At 40.6% G+C, this 16441-nt stretch overlaps 1 protein-coding gene across 1 annotated transcript in view; it reads right to left on the reverse strand.

The window, feature by feature from the left end:
- Window positions 1–16441, reverse strand: part of csmd2 (CUB and Sushi multiple domains 2) — a 284791-nt gene that overhangs the window by 170948 nt on the left and 97402 nt on the right. Inside the window, exon 5 of the mRNA XM_085346642.1 lies at window positions 13676–13883. Coding sequence (XP_085202768.1) covers window positions 13676–13883 — 208 coding nt within the window. The remainder of the gene's footprint in view (window positions 1–13675; window positions 13884–16441) is intronic.

Below are 16441 nucleotides of genomic sequence, written 5' to 3' on the forward strand. Positions count from 1 at the left end.
ATGTGGTGCAGATAATGTGCTGCGGCGGCTTAATTTTTAAGGATTCTTTTTAAAAAATGGGTCACAAACTAGCTATATCTTAAAAACTATGCAGCAGAGATTCAAGACAGATCACTAACAAAGCTGTACTTATCCCATTAAAATGACAAAGCTTCCAGTTTGATAATATTTCAAGATTAAAAAAAAAAAAATCACAAAAGCATACATTTGTTAAACAAAGACGCCAGTAACCACGCAACCTGATAGGTAAGCGTGACAGTAAATACAGCTTTTAGAAGCATTAATGACATCAAATCTAACAGAAAAGCTAATACAGCATAGAAAACAGAAAGGCTTAGGGCACACTAATTACGGATTTTGGACAGTAAGCGTGCCATCAAGCACAAACTGTCGGATGGGGAAAAGATATACAACTCTCATAGGGTAGTGTAATATCTGCTTTAATGAACTGGGACAGAAAAGAACAAAAGGAAAAAGACTGGAAGAATCCCAAAGTGGAACTAAACCATTTGCTAATTTGGCACCAGTTTATATACGACCAGCATCTACAGGAGCAAATGGCCACAGAGACCTCAGGGCTTTCAGAGTTCTTGGAGAATTACCATGTAGCACTACTGAACCACAGAGGCAGTCCGGATAGACAGGTGATAGACGTGAAAAACAGTTGTTACAATGAGTGACAGCCTAATAGTTGATATTTTATTCTCAAAATTCTGCCCAGATAGCAAAGTCTCACAGATAATGACTTCTAGGAAGAGGAGTTTGTTAAAGTCACAAAGTCCTTTTATGCAGCAAGAATCCATTATGCTTATTAATTTACTTTCAAAAAAAGGATAATAGTCATAATTCTTACTGTAACTGTTAAAGCCCTCAAATGCCACAAGCTGTCAATAAGAAAAGAATCTGGGCTGACAAGTCTAAAGTAGAAAATCCATCAAATAAAATGTCCATTAACAAGTGCAACACATTCATAATAAACTTAAATTAGCCATAAAAGCCCGAGGTGCCATTGTAGCTTTAAAAATTGCACCAAATAACAATGCCTTTCTTTCTTTTTGTCAACACTGAGAACATAGCTCATCGTCTATGGCAGCTAATTTTCCTCCTGCTCGTTGAGAATTTATTTTCTCTTTGACAGTAAAACGACTTACAGGAATCTCAGGCGTGTTACACTTACAGAAGTCTTTCAGAAATGATTTTTTTTTTAAGGTTTGCTACAATCTTGTAATCTCAAAAGTAAACTTCTTAATAATATTACAATTTCAAGCTGAAGTTAGAGTATCAGGTCAAGAACCTTTTAGACCCCAGCATGTTCTTACATTTGTACGTACTGTTTTAGAACCGTAGCTACAAAAAAACACCCAAACAAGTAACTTTGTGAAAAACAAAGAGTCAATACCCCCATTCCCTTACTAATGGCTTTTATAATAGCCAAAGAAAAGTCAGATTGCTCTCAAAGCAACACTGTTTATCTATTCTAATGGTGCCATTCATGGCACATTAAAAGGGGTAATTTTTCTTGTTGTTTTTGAAAAGAAAATACTAAATTATCGCTCTGAGTTAAAGCTCTGTTAACAGCATGAAGGCTTTAAGCAAATGCACTTTGGATAAAACGAGAGGAAAAAAAGCACAAGCAAATTTGTCAAAGAACAGAATTCAAATAGAATACTTAAATTCCAGTATTATGAGGTACGGCATACTTCAGTTCAGCCATCATTTAATTTACGCTGAAAAGAGATTTCATAACCATGGAAATGAATCAAAAGGTTTCTTCACATATTGTAGGTAATTACCCTACAGCTGAGTGCACCGCCAACACTGGGACTAATTATGAATACAATGGATGTAATGCAAGAGAACCAACACCAATTTATACTGACCAAGTAATTTCACAACATGCCCTTCTTAGCTCCAGAAGAATGCCAGTAATAGCTGCCTTTGGATAACGTGCCCTTCATTTTCGTGCGCGTGATGCAGGAACTCGTCAGGATTGTAGGTCTTAAAACTTAATTAACCCTTCAGCTCTGGCACTGGTCACCAAGCAAACATACACAACACACAAGGGAATGAAGTTATTATTATTAAAGTTAAAACATATATATATATATATGCAATCCATTACATGTATCCCTATAAACCAATAGGTCATACTCCATTATGTCAGCAGCAGCATTAAGAGCAGTGCGAAAAGGTCTCAGGTTATCCGGATGCAGGCCTGCAGCCGTGCCCACGTCCGTTGCCTTACCATGCCAACACTGTAAACTGATCACCAGTTGTTTATTAAAGCATATGCACAGGAAAAATGGCTGAATGTTTATACAAGCATTTTCATGTTGAGCCACAATATAGCCTCCACAGCTGGCCCTCTGTCAAAGGATCAGCTTTATCCCTGATCCATATCATCCATGCAAACAGCGCACTAATTAGCCATGCTAAGACAAATCACACTGTTTTTTCCTGGTTCACTGGCCACAGCACCTTCTGTAATCCTCTGTTATCACACAGTTGGGGAGGATAGTGCAGCTAATAATACTGTGATATTAGCAACACTGATCTGCAAGTGATAGAGCGAGACAGCGCTCGGCGTTAATTCTGTCTGCACGAGGCCCCAGACCAGACTAATCCCTGTTTTAATTATTATTTTTTTCTTCCTTTGTACACTTCCCAACCCTCATCAATGTTCTCTAATCAGACCATCTAATTAAAAAACAGGAAGGGTGGCAAACAGGCACCCTCAGTGTCAAAAAAGACGGAAGGGTGTGATGTCAGTGGTAAATGAGCTGCACGTGTTGGCACGGGCGTAAAGCTGATCGCTTGTCCAACAAGACACCAGAGAGAGCAAACACCACCCTTGGCGTGTATGTGTGCATACGTCCGATTAAAAAGCCAACACCTAGAAAAGCAGATCACCTAAAGAATGAAACTGTTTTTGATGTTTGATGACTAAAAATTAAAAAATTCTGATGTTAAAAATGAACTTGCTTACAAACTCCTGCCACCCAGGGGCGCATTATATTAGAGCTTACTCGAGATAACGTTTATTTATTTATTTTGGATGTCTTTCTGTCACTGCTTCTGTCTCATCTCGTCTGTGAGGAGAGTGGGATTAAGAAAGATTGCAGTGCTGTGGGATCAATATGATCCAGACACCTCTCTGGCACTCTCCAAAAATCTCTACCAAGCAAAAAGCCACTTACAGAAGGAGTCTAGTGGATCATATAACCACTGTGCTGTTTGAGCTTTTACTTCACCTCTAAAAAGGAACAACTGCATTTGCAATGAGTTTATTTGGTTATTTAAAAAAACACATCCCTCTGCTTTAAATGGTTCATACCATACGCGCAACCATTCACACTGCTGTAGAATGAAAAACTTCAAAATCATGTCACCAGTTTTCCATGTACGGGTTCGACAGTGCAGCTTAGACTTTCCTACGGTGAATTTCAACACTGCCTGTCACCTTTTGCCTCCCCACGTTTATTGATGCAGTTGGGAAGAGTTTTTATGGAGGCTCACGGCCGTGCAGCCTGTAATTGCCGGTCAAGGCACGTTCACCAGAGTTCATAAAGGTTCCTCTGTAAATATATTCAGGTTGGCCTAATGTCACCTCATACAAAAAGACAGGCTCTGTCTGATGAATGGGAAGAGGACGGGTATTTCATTGCCACACAAACACACCCCACAGTAGCACCAGACGAGTGAATTCATACCGACTGTACAAACTCCGGCATACACACATGCAACCTGTCCTGCTGTCCCAAAGAAGATTAAGATATATTACACTCCAAACCACTGAGCATGCCCTTGCTTTATTTCACCTTGCAGGTTCCCTCATTTTCCTCTCCTGATCCTTCTTTTCTTCTTTCATTACCAGCCACTAATGCGAGCTTTCCAAGCCTAAAATGCAGGGATATTTAGCCATGAGTCTCAAATTGTGTAGAACAAGACCTTCACTATGTGAGTAATACTGTCCTCTGAGGTGAGAATGACTAAGCCTAAAAAGCTAGTGCATCAACTCAGGAGTCCAGAGTGGGTTAGCTTTAAAGCTACTTACTGTTATTTTTAGAGATTTTAGTCAAATGTACTGTTTTCAATTATGAAATTATAATAATAAATACTAAATACAAGCACTTATTCACAGACATAAGATCACTCCACTACTATCGACACAATGGTGCTTAATTCAATGAAAGCAAGCAGAGTTGGTTAAAAAATATATAAACTATTAAGATACACATTATAAAATGCAGTTTTTTGCCTTTCTTGTTATCTATATTTCCATTTATGGAAAAACTGGGGATGTCACAAAGACAGAAGGGATGTGTTGCTGTTGAGCAATGACCCAGATCAGACAATGACATGTCCGTCCACTCTGGGGATGCTCAGGGACCAGATGTTCTGCTGTTACTGCATCAGGGTCACACTGCAAACAAAGATATTTTTTTTATTCCTATTTCTTGTCATAGCAACAACCAATTATATGTTAAATAACTATAATAATTAATTTAATTGTATTAATGTTGATCAGATGCTAAGTTCTTACTAAGTTCTTTGTCCTTTTTCACTTGTGTCTGGTTTGGATGTTTAAATTTAGCTTAACAAATTACTAATCATATAGGTGTCTCTGAGTGGCCAGTAATACGATCACCTCATATAAACATCACTATAAGACAACAAGACCTTTTATGCTCAAGGGCTTTATCCTGAGCACAAATTCACAGTTTCAGACTAAATCCTGGACTACTTTCAAGCACTTGTGGAACATGCAGTGCAGCAGAACCATTTCAAGTGCATGTGTATGCAGTTACACACAGCATCAAACAATCGGGCCTAATGGAATGACTTTGCTGTACTCATCCTTGCAGTCCTGCTTTTACAATTTAAAATGAAACTCCATTTTCCTCTGTGACAGACCACTGACTGCAGCACTTTTGGCCAATTGATTTCATACATTGCTTTCCTTCTAAGCCGCTCCTCTTCCCACTACTTCTTCCTTTTGTTTTATCGGAGCTAATTACTGTGATTGATTAATTGACCGAAGTGACACCCCTTACAGCTCTGTGACACCCAGTGCTGCACCAATCATACTTGGAGAAAGTTAAAGATTGTCCTGAGAAATTGCCGTTATTTTTATTTCACTTTTCCTTTTGTTAACTGCTTTAAAAAAAAGGAAGGGAGAGCAGAAATATACAGACTATGTGCCACCAGCAGAAATTCAAATTAATTCAACTTTATTTAAATAGTCCCAAATCACAACAACAGTCACCTCGAGGTGCTTTATATTGTGAGGTAAAGATCCTGCAATTAATGTCAAAACAGTGGAAAGAAAGAACTCTCTTTTAACTGGAGAAACATTCAGCAGAACCAGGGTTAGGGTTAACTGATCCTACACTAACTATATGCTTTATTTAAGAAAAAAAGGAAAAAATTAAGCCTGATCTTTTTAGGGAGGGTTTCTATCTCCCAGATCTGGCAGCTTGTTCCACAGAAGAGGTGCCTGATTGGGATTCATCTGTATGTTGCAGGTATGTGCTTATGGACCTCAAACATCAGGGTGCTCAGACGCCCAAGGGTACAAAACCCTGGCAGAGAACAATGGTGTTGACCAAAAGCCGTCAATATAAATTTCCATTCAACGTCTTTTGATCACACCACAACAAAAGAGCCTCTGAAGTAAACCATCCTTCTTAAGGTTATCTGCACTTGACCCAGGACGTGATTTAAGGGATCAAAGCAAGCTGTGGATGAAGCATCAGTAGAAGCTGCAGATCAAACATGAGCGTAAAACAATTAGTTTCACAGGGGTGACAGATGATGAAAGACAGAAAACAAGAGCATCATTGTGGTTTTGACCATACTGATAGATGACCTTTCTCTGTTAATATAATTAGTTAAATAATTAGAAAGGAAGAAGGAAGACAGACGTGACTGTTAAGCAAAGACGATGAAAAGCTTCGGGGATTACAACTAAAAAACTGTCAAAAAAAAAAAAACTTGGGATTATTTCAAAAATATGTTTTGTTATTGTCATAAATGCACTACTGCAGTGATGCGGACAGTACTTTAGTATTCAAGTTCTCCCTTGAAGCCGCGATGGAAGAGGTGTTTATTAAAGTTATTTCTGAAATATTTTTGGCATAAATGAAATGATATATCTTTAAAAAGACATCCAGTCCATTTGGAGGCCCAGGGTGCCAGTGTTTGTAACTTAAATATGCCTCTGTGTACAAATTATAAGCCATTAGTGCATCTATGTGATTGCTAAAAGCAACATATTGGATCCCAACGGTGCAGTGCTTGGTAAAAACAACTAAAAAGACACCCAGTCAGGGCAGAGTGATCTGCCACATTACCTCCAACCTCTGTGTGCTCTCTGGTGTCACTGGGATGGGGGTGAGGTAACACATGGCTAGACATGCTTACACAGACACTGCTGCACCGGCTGCTCCGGTTTACATGGAATATTGACTAATAAGCTGCTGCACCTGCTGTTTTTAAACATAACACGGATGATCAATGACAATTAAAGCTGCATATTAGTCACCAATCTTCATATGTGCTGAGGTGTAATTTTGACAGTGGAACGGAAATAGTCACCTTGAGAAAACACAGGTATGCACATGCAAGCCAGGGAGGTTGATAGAATCCATGGCTGAGCTTTTCTTTGTTTTGTTTTTTGTTAACCTTACTCTCTGCACTCAAACATACCCTCTCCTCTCCAGCTCTTAGCCTGAGCAATGTGACAGAGTGAGTAACACGGTGTAGAGTGCTGGGGTGAGCCAATCTGCAGCATGGCACCAGGTGTTGGAGATAATGTTCAGCTGGAGAATTTCTTGGCGGGTGGCACAAACTTCATCATAAATGCTGCTTTGATCAATGGCACGTTGCAGATTGAGTCCTCAACCAAGTGCTGCTGCTCATAAATCTGAACTCCGGCAAACTTTGAAGGCCCACAGTGGCGTGACTGGCAACAAGAGCTATTGATCCAATGGTCAAGCAAAGGCTAATAAGCAAAACTGTGCTTGAGTGTAGAAAGCTAAAAAAAAAATAAAAATACACAATGGGAGCTCAGACATTCAGGAACAAGCAGAGCTAAGATTTTGACAACTGGTAGGCAAAAAATAAAGTTTAAAGGCAGACACAGCTACGGTCTGGAGGTTAACAAAGAAACCATGTGTGTGTAAGATAGAAAGAAACTGAGATACAGCTGCTGCTAAATAAGAGGGCGTGACATTTGTAGACAGATAGCGCATCTTTTCATTGCCTCTGATGTGAGATCCTTGAGGTGTCAGGGCATCATAACCATTAGCCCTGAGGTATTTTTCATTTTAGTCCCCTAAGCTTTTAAATGAAAAAGTTTACAAGAGTGCAGTTGTGGGACTTTAGTTATGCAGACAAGCCTTTCCAATAGAACATAAATCCACATCCAAAAGTGATGCATTATATATTACTTGTTACTTAATGCATGGCGTTAATTATTCCCTGGAGAAATGAATTTGTTAAACCACTGGTTACATTACTTTTGCATTACTCTGTAACTTGGTGTGAGATACATTGCCATATAGCCATTTAGCAGTATAAGCCTCAGGCAACAGTCCCACACACTGACATAAATCCTGATCCTAATGAAGACAAAAAAAAAAAAAATCTCCCCTTTGGTATTTAAATATTAACACAAAACTGACAGCAACGCTGAAAACCAGCCCAAAGAGCACTTAACGGGGCTCGGCAGCAATTCTACTGGAGAAGTGTGAATGCTGTAAAGCTATAAGCCTGACCATCACTACTGCTTTTGTTACCTGTTGAAGATCAGGCTCTTTCTACTTGGCTGAGCTCGGTATGCACGAAGCTGTTAAATCTCTCTTCTTTATTAGCCCAGGAAGTAGATCGTGTTCATCTGGACTTTACGTTTTTAGTGGGAGAAATGTTTTCATTTTTCAAGAAATGAGCTTTCTACATGTGACATTTTCTTACCATCATGATTAAGCACACATCAAGATGCTTTGTGTTAGCATGTGATGTTGCAGAAACTGTTTTGCAGCAGTTGCTTCTGTCCTGGGTGAAATTTGCACTTTGTGATCACATTCTTGTCCCTAGCAAAAAGCTGTGGACAGCTCTACCATCTTTCTACTCCGTCCACATGGTCAGTTAAGTGATTATAGCACAAGTGTGCAGAAAAAAGGCAAAGAGAAAAACAGTAAAAGCCAATAGTCAAAGGAGCTTGCAAAGAAAAGCGTCTGGACTTCTTTAATTTGCTTGAAGACCCACACCCAGTTTCACACCTTTCACACCTTGGCTCAGGCGATTAGAGGATCATCAGGGGGTCCTTTTGTCCCTCTGTGGGGGGTTACTCCCACTAGGTTTATATCTGGGACTCTCCACCATTTGACCTTAGAACTGAAGAAGCTTCTCGGATGAGAGGTGAAACGTCTTCAAGCAACTTAAAGAAGTCCAGACGCTTTTCTTTGCAAGCTCCTTTGACTACGATGACCTGGATGACTGAGAACCTTCACAGACAGTAAAAGCCAATACTTTGAAACCTGTGTTTCAAAGGCAAATCTTTCCATATGGTACGGGTAGCAAGCTTAACTCTTGAAAACTTGCCATATCTATCACTTTCTACCCATTTTCCTGAGCTTACTTTTATCTTAGATGATCTGTACGCGGGATTTCCGATAACAGCCCCGGTTACTGGATTTCAGTTGACAAATTAGACCATTAAAATCAGCCATTAAAATGCCTTACAGTAACAACACAGTTACGAGACATAATGTCTGAGAAACAAAGACACTGAGACACTGAGAAGGAAAGTTGTACCAGTGTGACATGACCTGCCTAGCGATTTGGTGATTTATGGATAAAGCTCCGAAGCAAAACGTTTGCTTTACTACAGCAGCCGGTTTTGTGCAAAAACAGGGCCGAGCATAGGAAACGGATAAGAAATGTATTTAACATTCACAATGAGAAAAAGCGCCCACTCAACCGTGACACAGTACACATATTTATGCAAAATGCCCCTCCATACGCTGCTAATGACCTGTATTCAGATGCTGGAAATCGCTGTCTGTGTGCCCAAATGTACATATAATTGTGTTTTAAAGCAAAGCATGAGTGCGTAATCACCTTTTCTTGCACTGTCAGTCAAACGCTGTTCACCGGAGAAGCCGCACAATCACTCACTTCCACACACACTCTCGCCGTGACCGTTTTATAACATAAAAAAATAGCAGCTTTGCAGAGGAGTCCCAGTGGGAGGGTGTGACTAATGAATGTGTTTTCCTCATGGCGAACAGCAGTTGGCATGTTCATGACACATCTGCATACGGTAACAACTCTCACAGCTGTAATACAACATGCACATGACTGTATACAAAGCAGGAAAATGATCATCTTGAGTAAAAAAGCTGAGTTTAGGAAATCTCACGAGCCCTGACATGGAAAAAAAACAAGTTTTCCACTGTCTTTTATAGAAGGAGAAGAAAGAAGCATTTATCTCCACAAAAACGAAACACACTCATTTCTCTGGAAACAAAAGAAAAACAGCCCCCGGACTTAGAAAGCTTTTCCAAAGACCACTCATTCACTCACTCACTCACTCTCAGGTGAGTCAACCTAACAGCCAATCAATATATCCAGTGTTCTGCACTCCTCTCCGGCAACTCTTTATCTCTTTCTGCCTCTCTCGTACACACACGGACGCGCTCCCATCGCCAGGTTGGGACAGGTTGACACAAATCAGCACGCCGGGGATAATCCATAGGCTGGCTAAATGTCAGCGTCTCAATTCCATAAAGGCGTGGAGTTAAAACAGACACGAGAAAGCAGGAGGTTACCTAGAGGGATCAAAACTCAATGGGTTCTCAGATCTCCAAACAGGAAGAAATAAGTTGCATTTTCCCAGGGAGCAATGTGTTGTCAGAGATGGATGCATAAAGAAAGAAAAAAAATCACCTGGGAAACAGAAAGAGTTTGCAAAAGTTACCAAGATAGAAAAGAAAAAGACGATTTAAGTTTTTGTTTGGAAACACTTTCTTTAAAATGGTGCAATCGCTTAACTGTGATGTGGCATTTTTTTTACATAATCTTTTTTTGTAGAACCGAGGGAATAAAGCCAATATTCAGACTTCTTTCAAGTACAGATTTAGGCACTTTATACTCTCTATTTACAGTATTCAAGCTGCTGTGGGAGTTCCTTTCAACATCTCAAGAGAGCACTGCTGGTAGATGAAAATGTATTATAGTGCTTTGAAAAACAATTGAGCACCTAAGAAAATTACAAGTCAAATAGCTGTGAGTTCCACTTAGTAGCTAGTGGGCAAATGAGGATCTGGCAATTGGTTAGCATCGGGCATTATTTACATTGCCTCAAAGTGGATGGTGATGGGGAAGAAAATCAATGTGGATGCAAACAGTGTAATAGCAGAGTAATGTGTTCCCCTGGGCAAGCAACAGTGAAGAAGTCCTGTCAGGGTACCGCTGAGCAGAGGCAGAATTCACCTAATTCACTTGCCATTTTTACCAGGCCTTTCCCGCTGCCACATTCAATCCACATGCACATCTCAGCTTGTGGAGCTGGTGTTCAGAGCTGTCTTTTTCTGCCGCCTCTTCAGAATGCTAATTCCGTGGAACCGCCAATTAAAGTGCAGGATGGTAGAGATCGCATCCTATCAAGATCACATTCAGATATTCACAGAGGTGACGTCCTTGTTGGTGAATGATGGTGTTAATTGTGATTCGTTCTCTCCCTTTACCAACACATATACAAACAAACGTGAGCGCAACAAAGAAACTCAGAACATGCAAGCTTAACTTGCTTTAGTTTAAAATGCTGTGGATCGATCTGGGAAGCATGGTTTTGACCACGATCTCTTGGCCCTTCTTTTTTGTGTCAGATCAATGAACCTGTCAGTCAGGTATCAATCAATAAAGTTCAGACAGATTCCCACATATTGAACAACGGCTGCAATCGGATAGAGGGAGACCGACATCACCCACTCAAGAACAAGAAAGTGTTCTAGTCATTTGCAAATACCAGTAATTTATAGTGATATATTTCTTAAAGCCAATGGAAAGCAATACAAGATTGAAAAATGTAAAAAAAACAAACAAAAACAAGTATTCTCATATTAGCGACATGACCCTTTGGAGCTAAACTGTAAACCATAAGATCTGAAATACAGAAACAGCTTTTAAGCTTAGCAGCTGTGTACACACCAGTGTGATGAAATCAGAGAGCGTATTTGCATGATGAGGAAGAGAGAGAGATCATCAACCGTCAAGCCCCACTGAGTTGAAGGTTCACTGATCCATTCATTCACTGAGAGCAGAAAGGCTTTAGGTCAGCGTCATCAAACAGCCAAGCCTGACCTCTCTAATTGGCCACCAGCTGAGTTTTCAATCCTTGCACCCATCTCTCAACCTTACGTCCACCCTCTTCTTCAAAGGTCCTGCCCTTCCTTTCACACGTCATCACTAGTGTCTGCTCATTCCTTTACTGCTGTACCATAGCATCCCTCTTTTGCCCTCACCAATCAGCCACAACATTAATAATAATCTTTGTCCTCTTCTTGGAGAGTTGTTGAGAAAGAAGCGTTGAGCTTCACACAAACACACGAGGTTACAACCCTCTTCTCAAATCATCCCTGAAAGGGTTCTTTTTGGCCAGGCACATTAAGGAAAACCACTGCCATGAGGATGCACAATGTTTAGGTTGGTGCCCAAGCTAAATTAAAATGAATTCCAAGACCAAAGGTTTACAAGCAGAACAACGCCCTGAGCATCACATCGCCTCCTACGGTTTATCTTCTTCTCATATTGTATCCTGCTGCTATCTTTTCCCTAAGTAAACCAGCACCCAGCTGCTCACATTATGTAGCAGAAAATGCAATTCATAAGACCGGGCCACATTCTTCCATAGTAATACTCGCTGTGATTCACTTCACTTTCTCCACATCCTTAGTACTCCCTGCTCACTACCTCGACACATTGGAGGTAAAGTGGGCTGATGAGTTTTTAAAAATGAGAAAAAATAGCCAAAACTTTTACAAATCAGTGGTACAGTATGTGGGTAACACTTAAGCTAGCGAAACAGGAGAAAAAAAGTGAAACAATAGATGCAAGCCAGCTTGTCTGCATCGTGTCCTCTGTCTCTTGTACTTCCTTTTCCTTCCAATGTGCATGATCAACTGTGACTTGCAGTATCCATCACTTGCCAAAGCCCTTCTGCCTCCTCTCTAGTGACTTACTCCCTTCTGCTCTTCCTTGTTCTTTAAGACAGCAAAGCCATGCTGCAGGTGCACTACCATAGACGCCACTGGCAACAACTGCCACAAAGATGACACAGCCAGTAGAGAACTGGGCGCTTCCCCATGACAACATAGAGCAAATCAAAGTCTAGGACAAGAAGCTGATGACATCGTAAAATATGCAAAAGAAGCACAGTCAGGCGGCGGTCTGTGGGAGCCCAGGAAGCGATCAGCTCTCCACTGGCCAAGCAAAGATTCAACGAGACTTTAATATCAGACTACTAGGCAGAATTTTTTCAGTTCTAAGACCGCTCAGAGTCAATCAAGTTCTTCTTGGGAAGTATTTTTGCTTAACTACTAAGCGAATGAGTGAAACCGACATGAGGTTTCCTGGGGCCTCTCACTCTGAGATGACTTCTCATATATTCTTTCTGAACCTGTTTCCCTTATCAACAGTCTTTTTTCCCTCCTCTCTGTCTCTCAGAGCCTGTGTCTCAAGTGTTAAATAGCTTGTCCTTTCCTGCCAACTGCCTGTGGCTCTAACTCCAAAGTCTTCTGTCTTTCTTTTTTTTATCTGAGCTGTCTGTCTCCGACACGATCCTGAAACTAAACCTGCATTTTTATATTATATCCGAGACAAAGGCAGCATGGCAGATTTTCCTGATGCATAAAAATGCATCTACCTGTATTCAACCAATATATAAATATATATTTGTTTTTCAAGCTAAGCTTGGCTATGTGTGGTCTCGGAAGGCACAAAACGCCGGTGTGTATGTGTGAAAGAATATATCTGTTTGCAACAAATCTTTAAGCGGCAGTGAAAATATATTAAAGTGTAGCTGAAAGTGTGAATGCTTTAGCGTGCATGACCGTTTGTGCTCACGCGGGCTTCTCTCTGTTTCCGCGAGAATGGGGGTGAAACAACACTTTACGGCTGGCGGTGGTAATTGAGCTCTCTAATTACTTCCTGAGCTGAGAGAGTTGTCAGAGAGAGGAGGAGCTGCCACAGATGGTGAGAGACCCACGCTGACGCCAGGACATCCTATCTCTTCATCATTAGAGCCGAGCATGTGTGTTTGTGCGAGACTGAGTAATCGAGAGAATGAGTGCGAGCGTGTGACCATGATTGAGTGTTCAAATTACACTTTAGAACCAGAGACCATATGATATACCCAGGCTGAGTTTGTAATATAAAAGCTAGGTGCTGCCTATCAAACAAATTACTGTTATCGCCCTATTTCATTTTGAAGCTAGTACCAGCTATGATCCAGCTCCACCAGACCTACATACAGTAACACCGATCCACTTCCAACCATACTTCACCACACTCATTCGACCACCTGAAAAAAAAGCCTGCATGCCTGTGGTGCATTACCTCTCCCCCCTTCTCAGCTCTCTCCCCAGATAAATGCCGCAAGCTGACTACTCACCATTGCGAAGAACCTTCAGTGCCGCTGACCTCCAACAGGTCATAATCATCCTCCAGCTGAAAGTCAGAAAAAACCAGGGCAATGGTGTCTCCTGGCTCAGCCAGCACAGTCCAGGTGCAGTCGGCATTGTTGTTATATTCAGATGGGTAATTGGGAGTAGTTATCACCCCACTCTGGCCCCGCAGTGTCCCTCCACATCCGTCATCCGCTGCAGAGAGAAACAGAGTTGTGAAAGAATTAATATCAGAAGAAAAATCTTTGCAAAACAAAAATAATCACAGACACGTGAGTGTGAGGTGTACCGATCGCTGAATGTGTACAGAGGGGTTGCGCAGATAGATAATGGTGGTGGGGATTAACGTTGGTCGACGTGTTCGGCAACAACTCGTCACTCAAGGTGATTTTTATATAGTTTCTCTACGTTGGTAGTAAAATGATAGCATTATTATGAGGTTGATAATAAATGAAATCTGCCTTGGTATAGTGTCACACCACACCCTCACACCCACATATAACCAGTACTTGCAACACAAGTTTATTCAAGGACTTACATGACCTTTAGAGTTATTGTGTGTTTGTGTGTGTGTTCGGAACAGTTACTTTGATCCATCGTAATCATCAAATGATTAAAAACAGGAGGACATTTGTGACTGCTGATTTGATTTTTTAAATCAAAGCGTAATGTGACTGTGCGTGTGCAGGCACGTTCATTTATTTCGTCTCCTTAACTTTTTTTGTTTTTTCCCCACGGTTCTCCACTGTGTGTGGGAACCGCAATTGAAGAGTGCAGGAGTGACAGGTGAGATATTTTACACAGAAAGGGCAAAACAAACTGGCAAGAATCTGGTAAGGACAAAAATGCTTTGATCTCATACTCTTTTAGCTGTTCAGCTGATATCCATCCACTTATGTTAACTAAGCTAAATCTATCAGCTGTGAAAGTCAGCATCAAAATGTTACTTCATACTGAAAGTGTGAAATAAACTCCTGGTTTGCATGTTTGTCTTTCATTCATGCCTTATTTTTTTGTGTTTGGGAACACACATTGTGCGTCATGGAGGGTGGATAGTACTACCCCAGGGGTGCATGTCAGCCTTCCATGCTGCCCACACCAATGCTATTGGTAATCAGAGATGCCACAAAGAGATATGAGGAGTCAGGAAACCCTAGTGTACAGACAACTGGCAAGCAGCTGGCGAGCGAGGTAAGTTAAACGCTAATAAACAAACTGCAGCTTAACTGCAGTCAAAGGTCACGTTTGACTGTTGAAGCTATCATAATAAAATTTGATGGGGTAGTTTCTGGCTTACACAAAATGAGTTCATATTGACAAAAATCCCTCTCAAACATGGTTAATGCCTTTTGAAAATGGACGCTATTTATATATTTTTATTCTCCTATCAGGGTCTTGGAAGCAAACTTTTCCAATGACAACAATTATATGATTTATTTCAACATCTTCCAAAATTATATTCTATAACTTTTTTAGTCCATTTCTTTGGAAAAGAACCTAGGCGGTACCGTAAACTTTCCACCTGTTAGGAATACATTTATAAGATATACAAGGTGAATATCATGTAAGAAGAGAACTTTTAATTAAGGATTTTCCAGTATACTGATTGATACAGGACTGCCAACAAATATGAATGCAATTACTGAAGAAAGGCTAATAGGACAAGAAAACATCAGCACACAGATGAAAACATCTGTAGATGTCTCAGTTTCCATGACACCAAACAAACAAACTATCTTGAAACTGTTTTGAGAAAAGATGTTGTTGACCAGCATCATAAAACTGTTTCAATTCATTTTTTAAAAATTCCTACAATCAGTCGACCCCCTGTGAATGAGTGCTTGGCAACAGTAGGAAGGAAAAACTCCCTTTTAACAGGAAGAAACCTCCAGCTGAACAACACTCAAGGAGAGGCAGCCATCTGCCACAACCCATCAGAGGTGAGGTACACTGGGGGTTACTCACCACTTTTAACATAGAGAGTGAAAAGTGATAAGCCAAGAAACGCTCAGTGCGTGATGGAAAGCCCCCAGCAGCCTAATATATACCATAAGAACCACAAGTAAGCCTGCAGTCTGAGAGCAAAGTGTTCTGTCGGGGTGATATGGTGCTTTGGATAAAGTCTTCAATAAGATGGGGCTTGATTATTTAAGAACGATGATGTGAAGATTTTAAATTTGACACGGAACCACTGACCAGCAACAGATATGGCTTCCTAGCCTTATTTATTGCAATTTACAGTAACAATAATAATAATATTTTTTCCTCTTTTTTTACATTTTATTTATTTTTTGGCTACACATTATCTTTCTGCCGCAGGCTCAATTGCATATTTCCAAGCTCAGAAGCATGAAATTGTGTAGTGAGTTACAGCATATTGTTCCTTTGTCTGCAATTTTTGCCATAGGCCAGAGAGAAAGAAGTCATAGGATTTCAAAATGCCCTACAGTGCTCTTACAGTCGTCAGGAAGCGGGGAAAGCAGCATGATGCAACTTGATGCAACTTAATGCAACGTGGGGGGAAGTGATTAAATTCTGATTAATTCAGATTTGTGTTAATCAAAGCAACTCTTTCCCGCCTCAACGGTGCTTTAAGGAGATCATTAAATAATAACGCATGCATTTAAAATGTTGCCAGGTTAACTCCCCATGCCAGCTTCTGATATGTTCATTACAGCTGTGAACAATGCAGCATGTGACACTGCCTGAAATACAGCCTTCTTTCATTTATAGATCAGTTCACAAATCTGTGA

Source organism: Diplotaxodon limnothrissa, linkage group LG22, assembly GCF_057381915.1.
Source record: "Diplotaxodon limnothrissa isolate DT_005_m linkage group LG22, D_limnothrissa_male_GT1.1, whole genome shotgun sequence".
Taxonomy (NCBI): Eukaryota; Metazoa; Chordata; class Actinopteri; order Cichliformes; family Cichlidae; genus Diplotaxodon; species Diplotaxodon limnothrissa.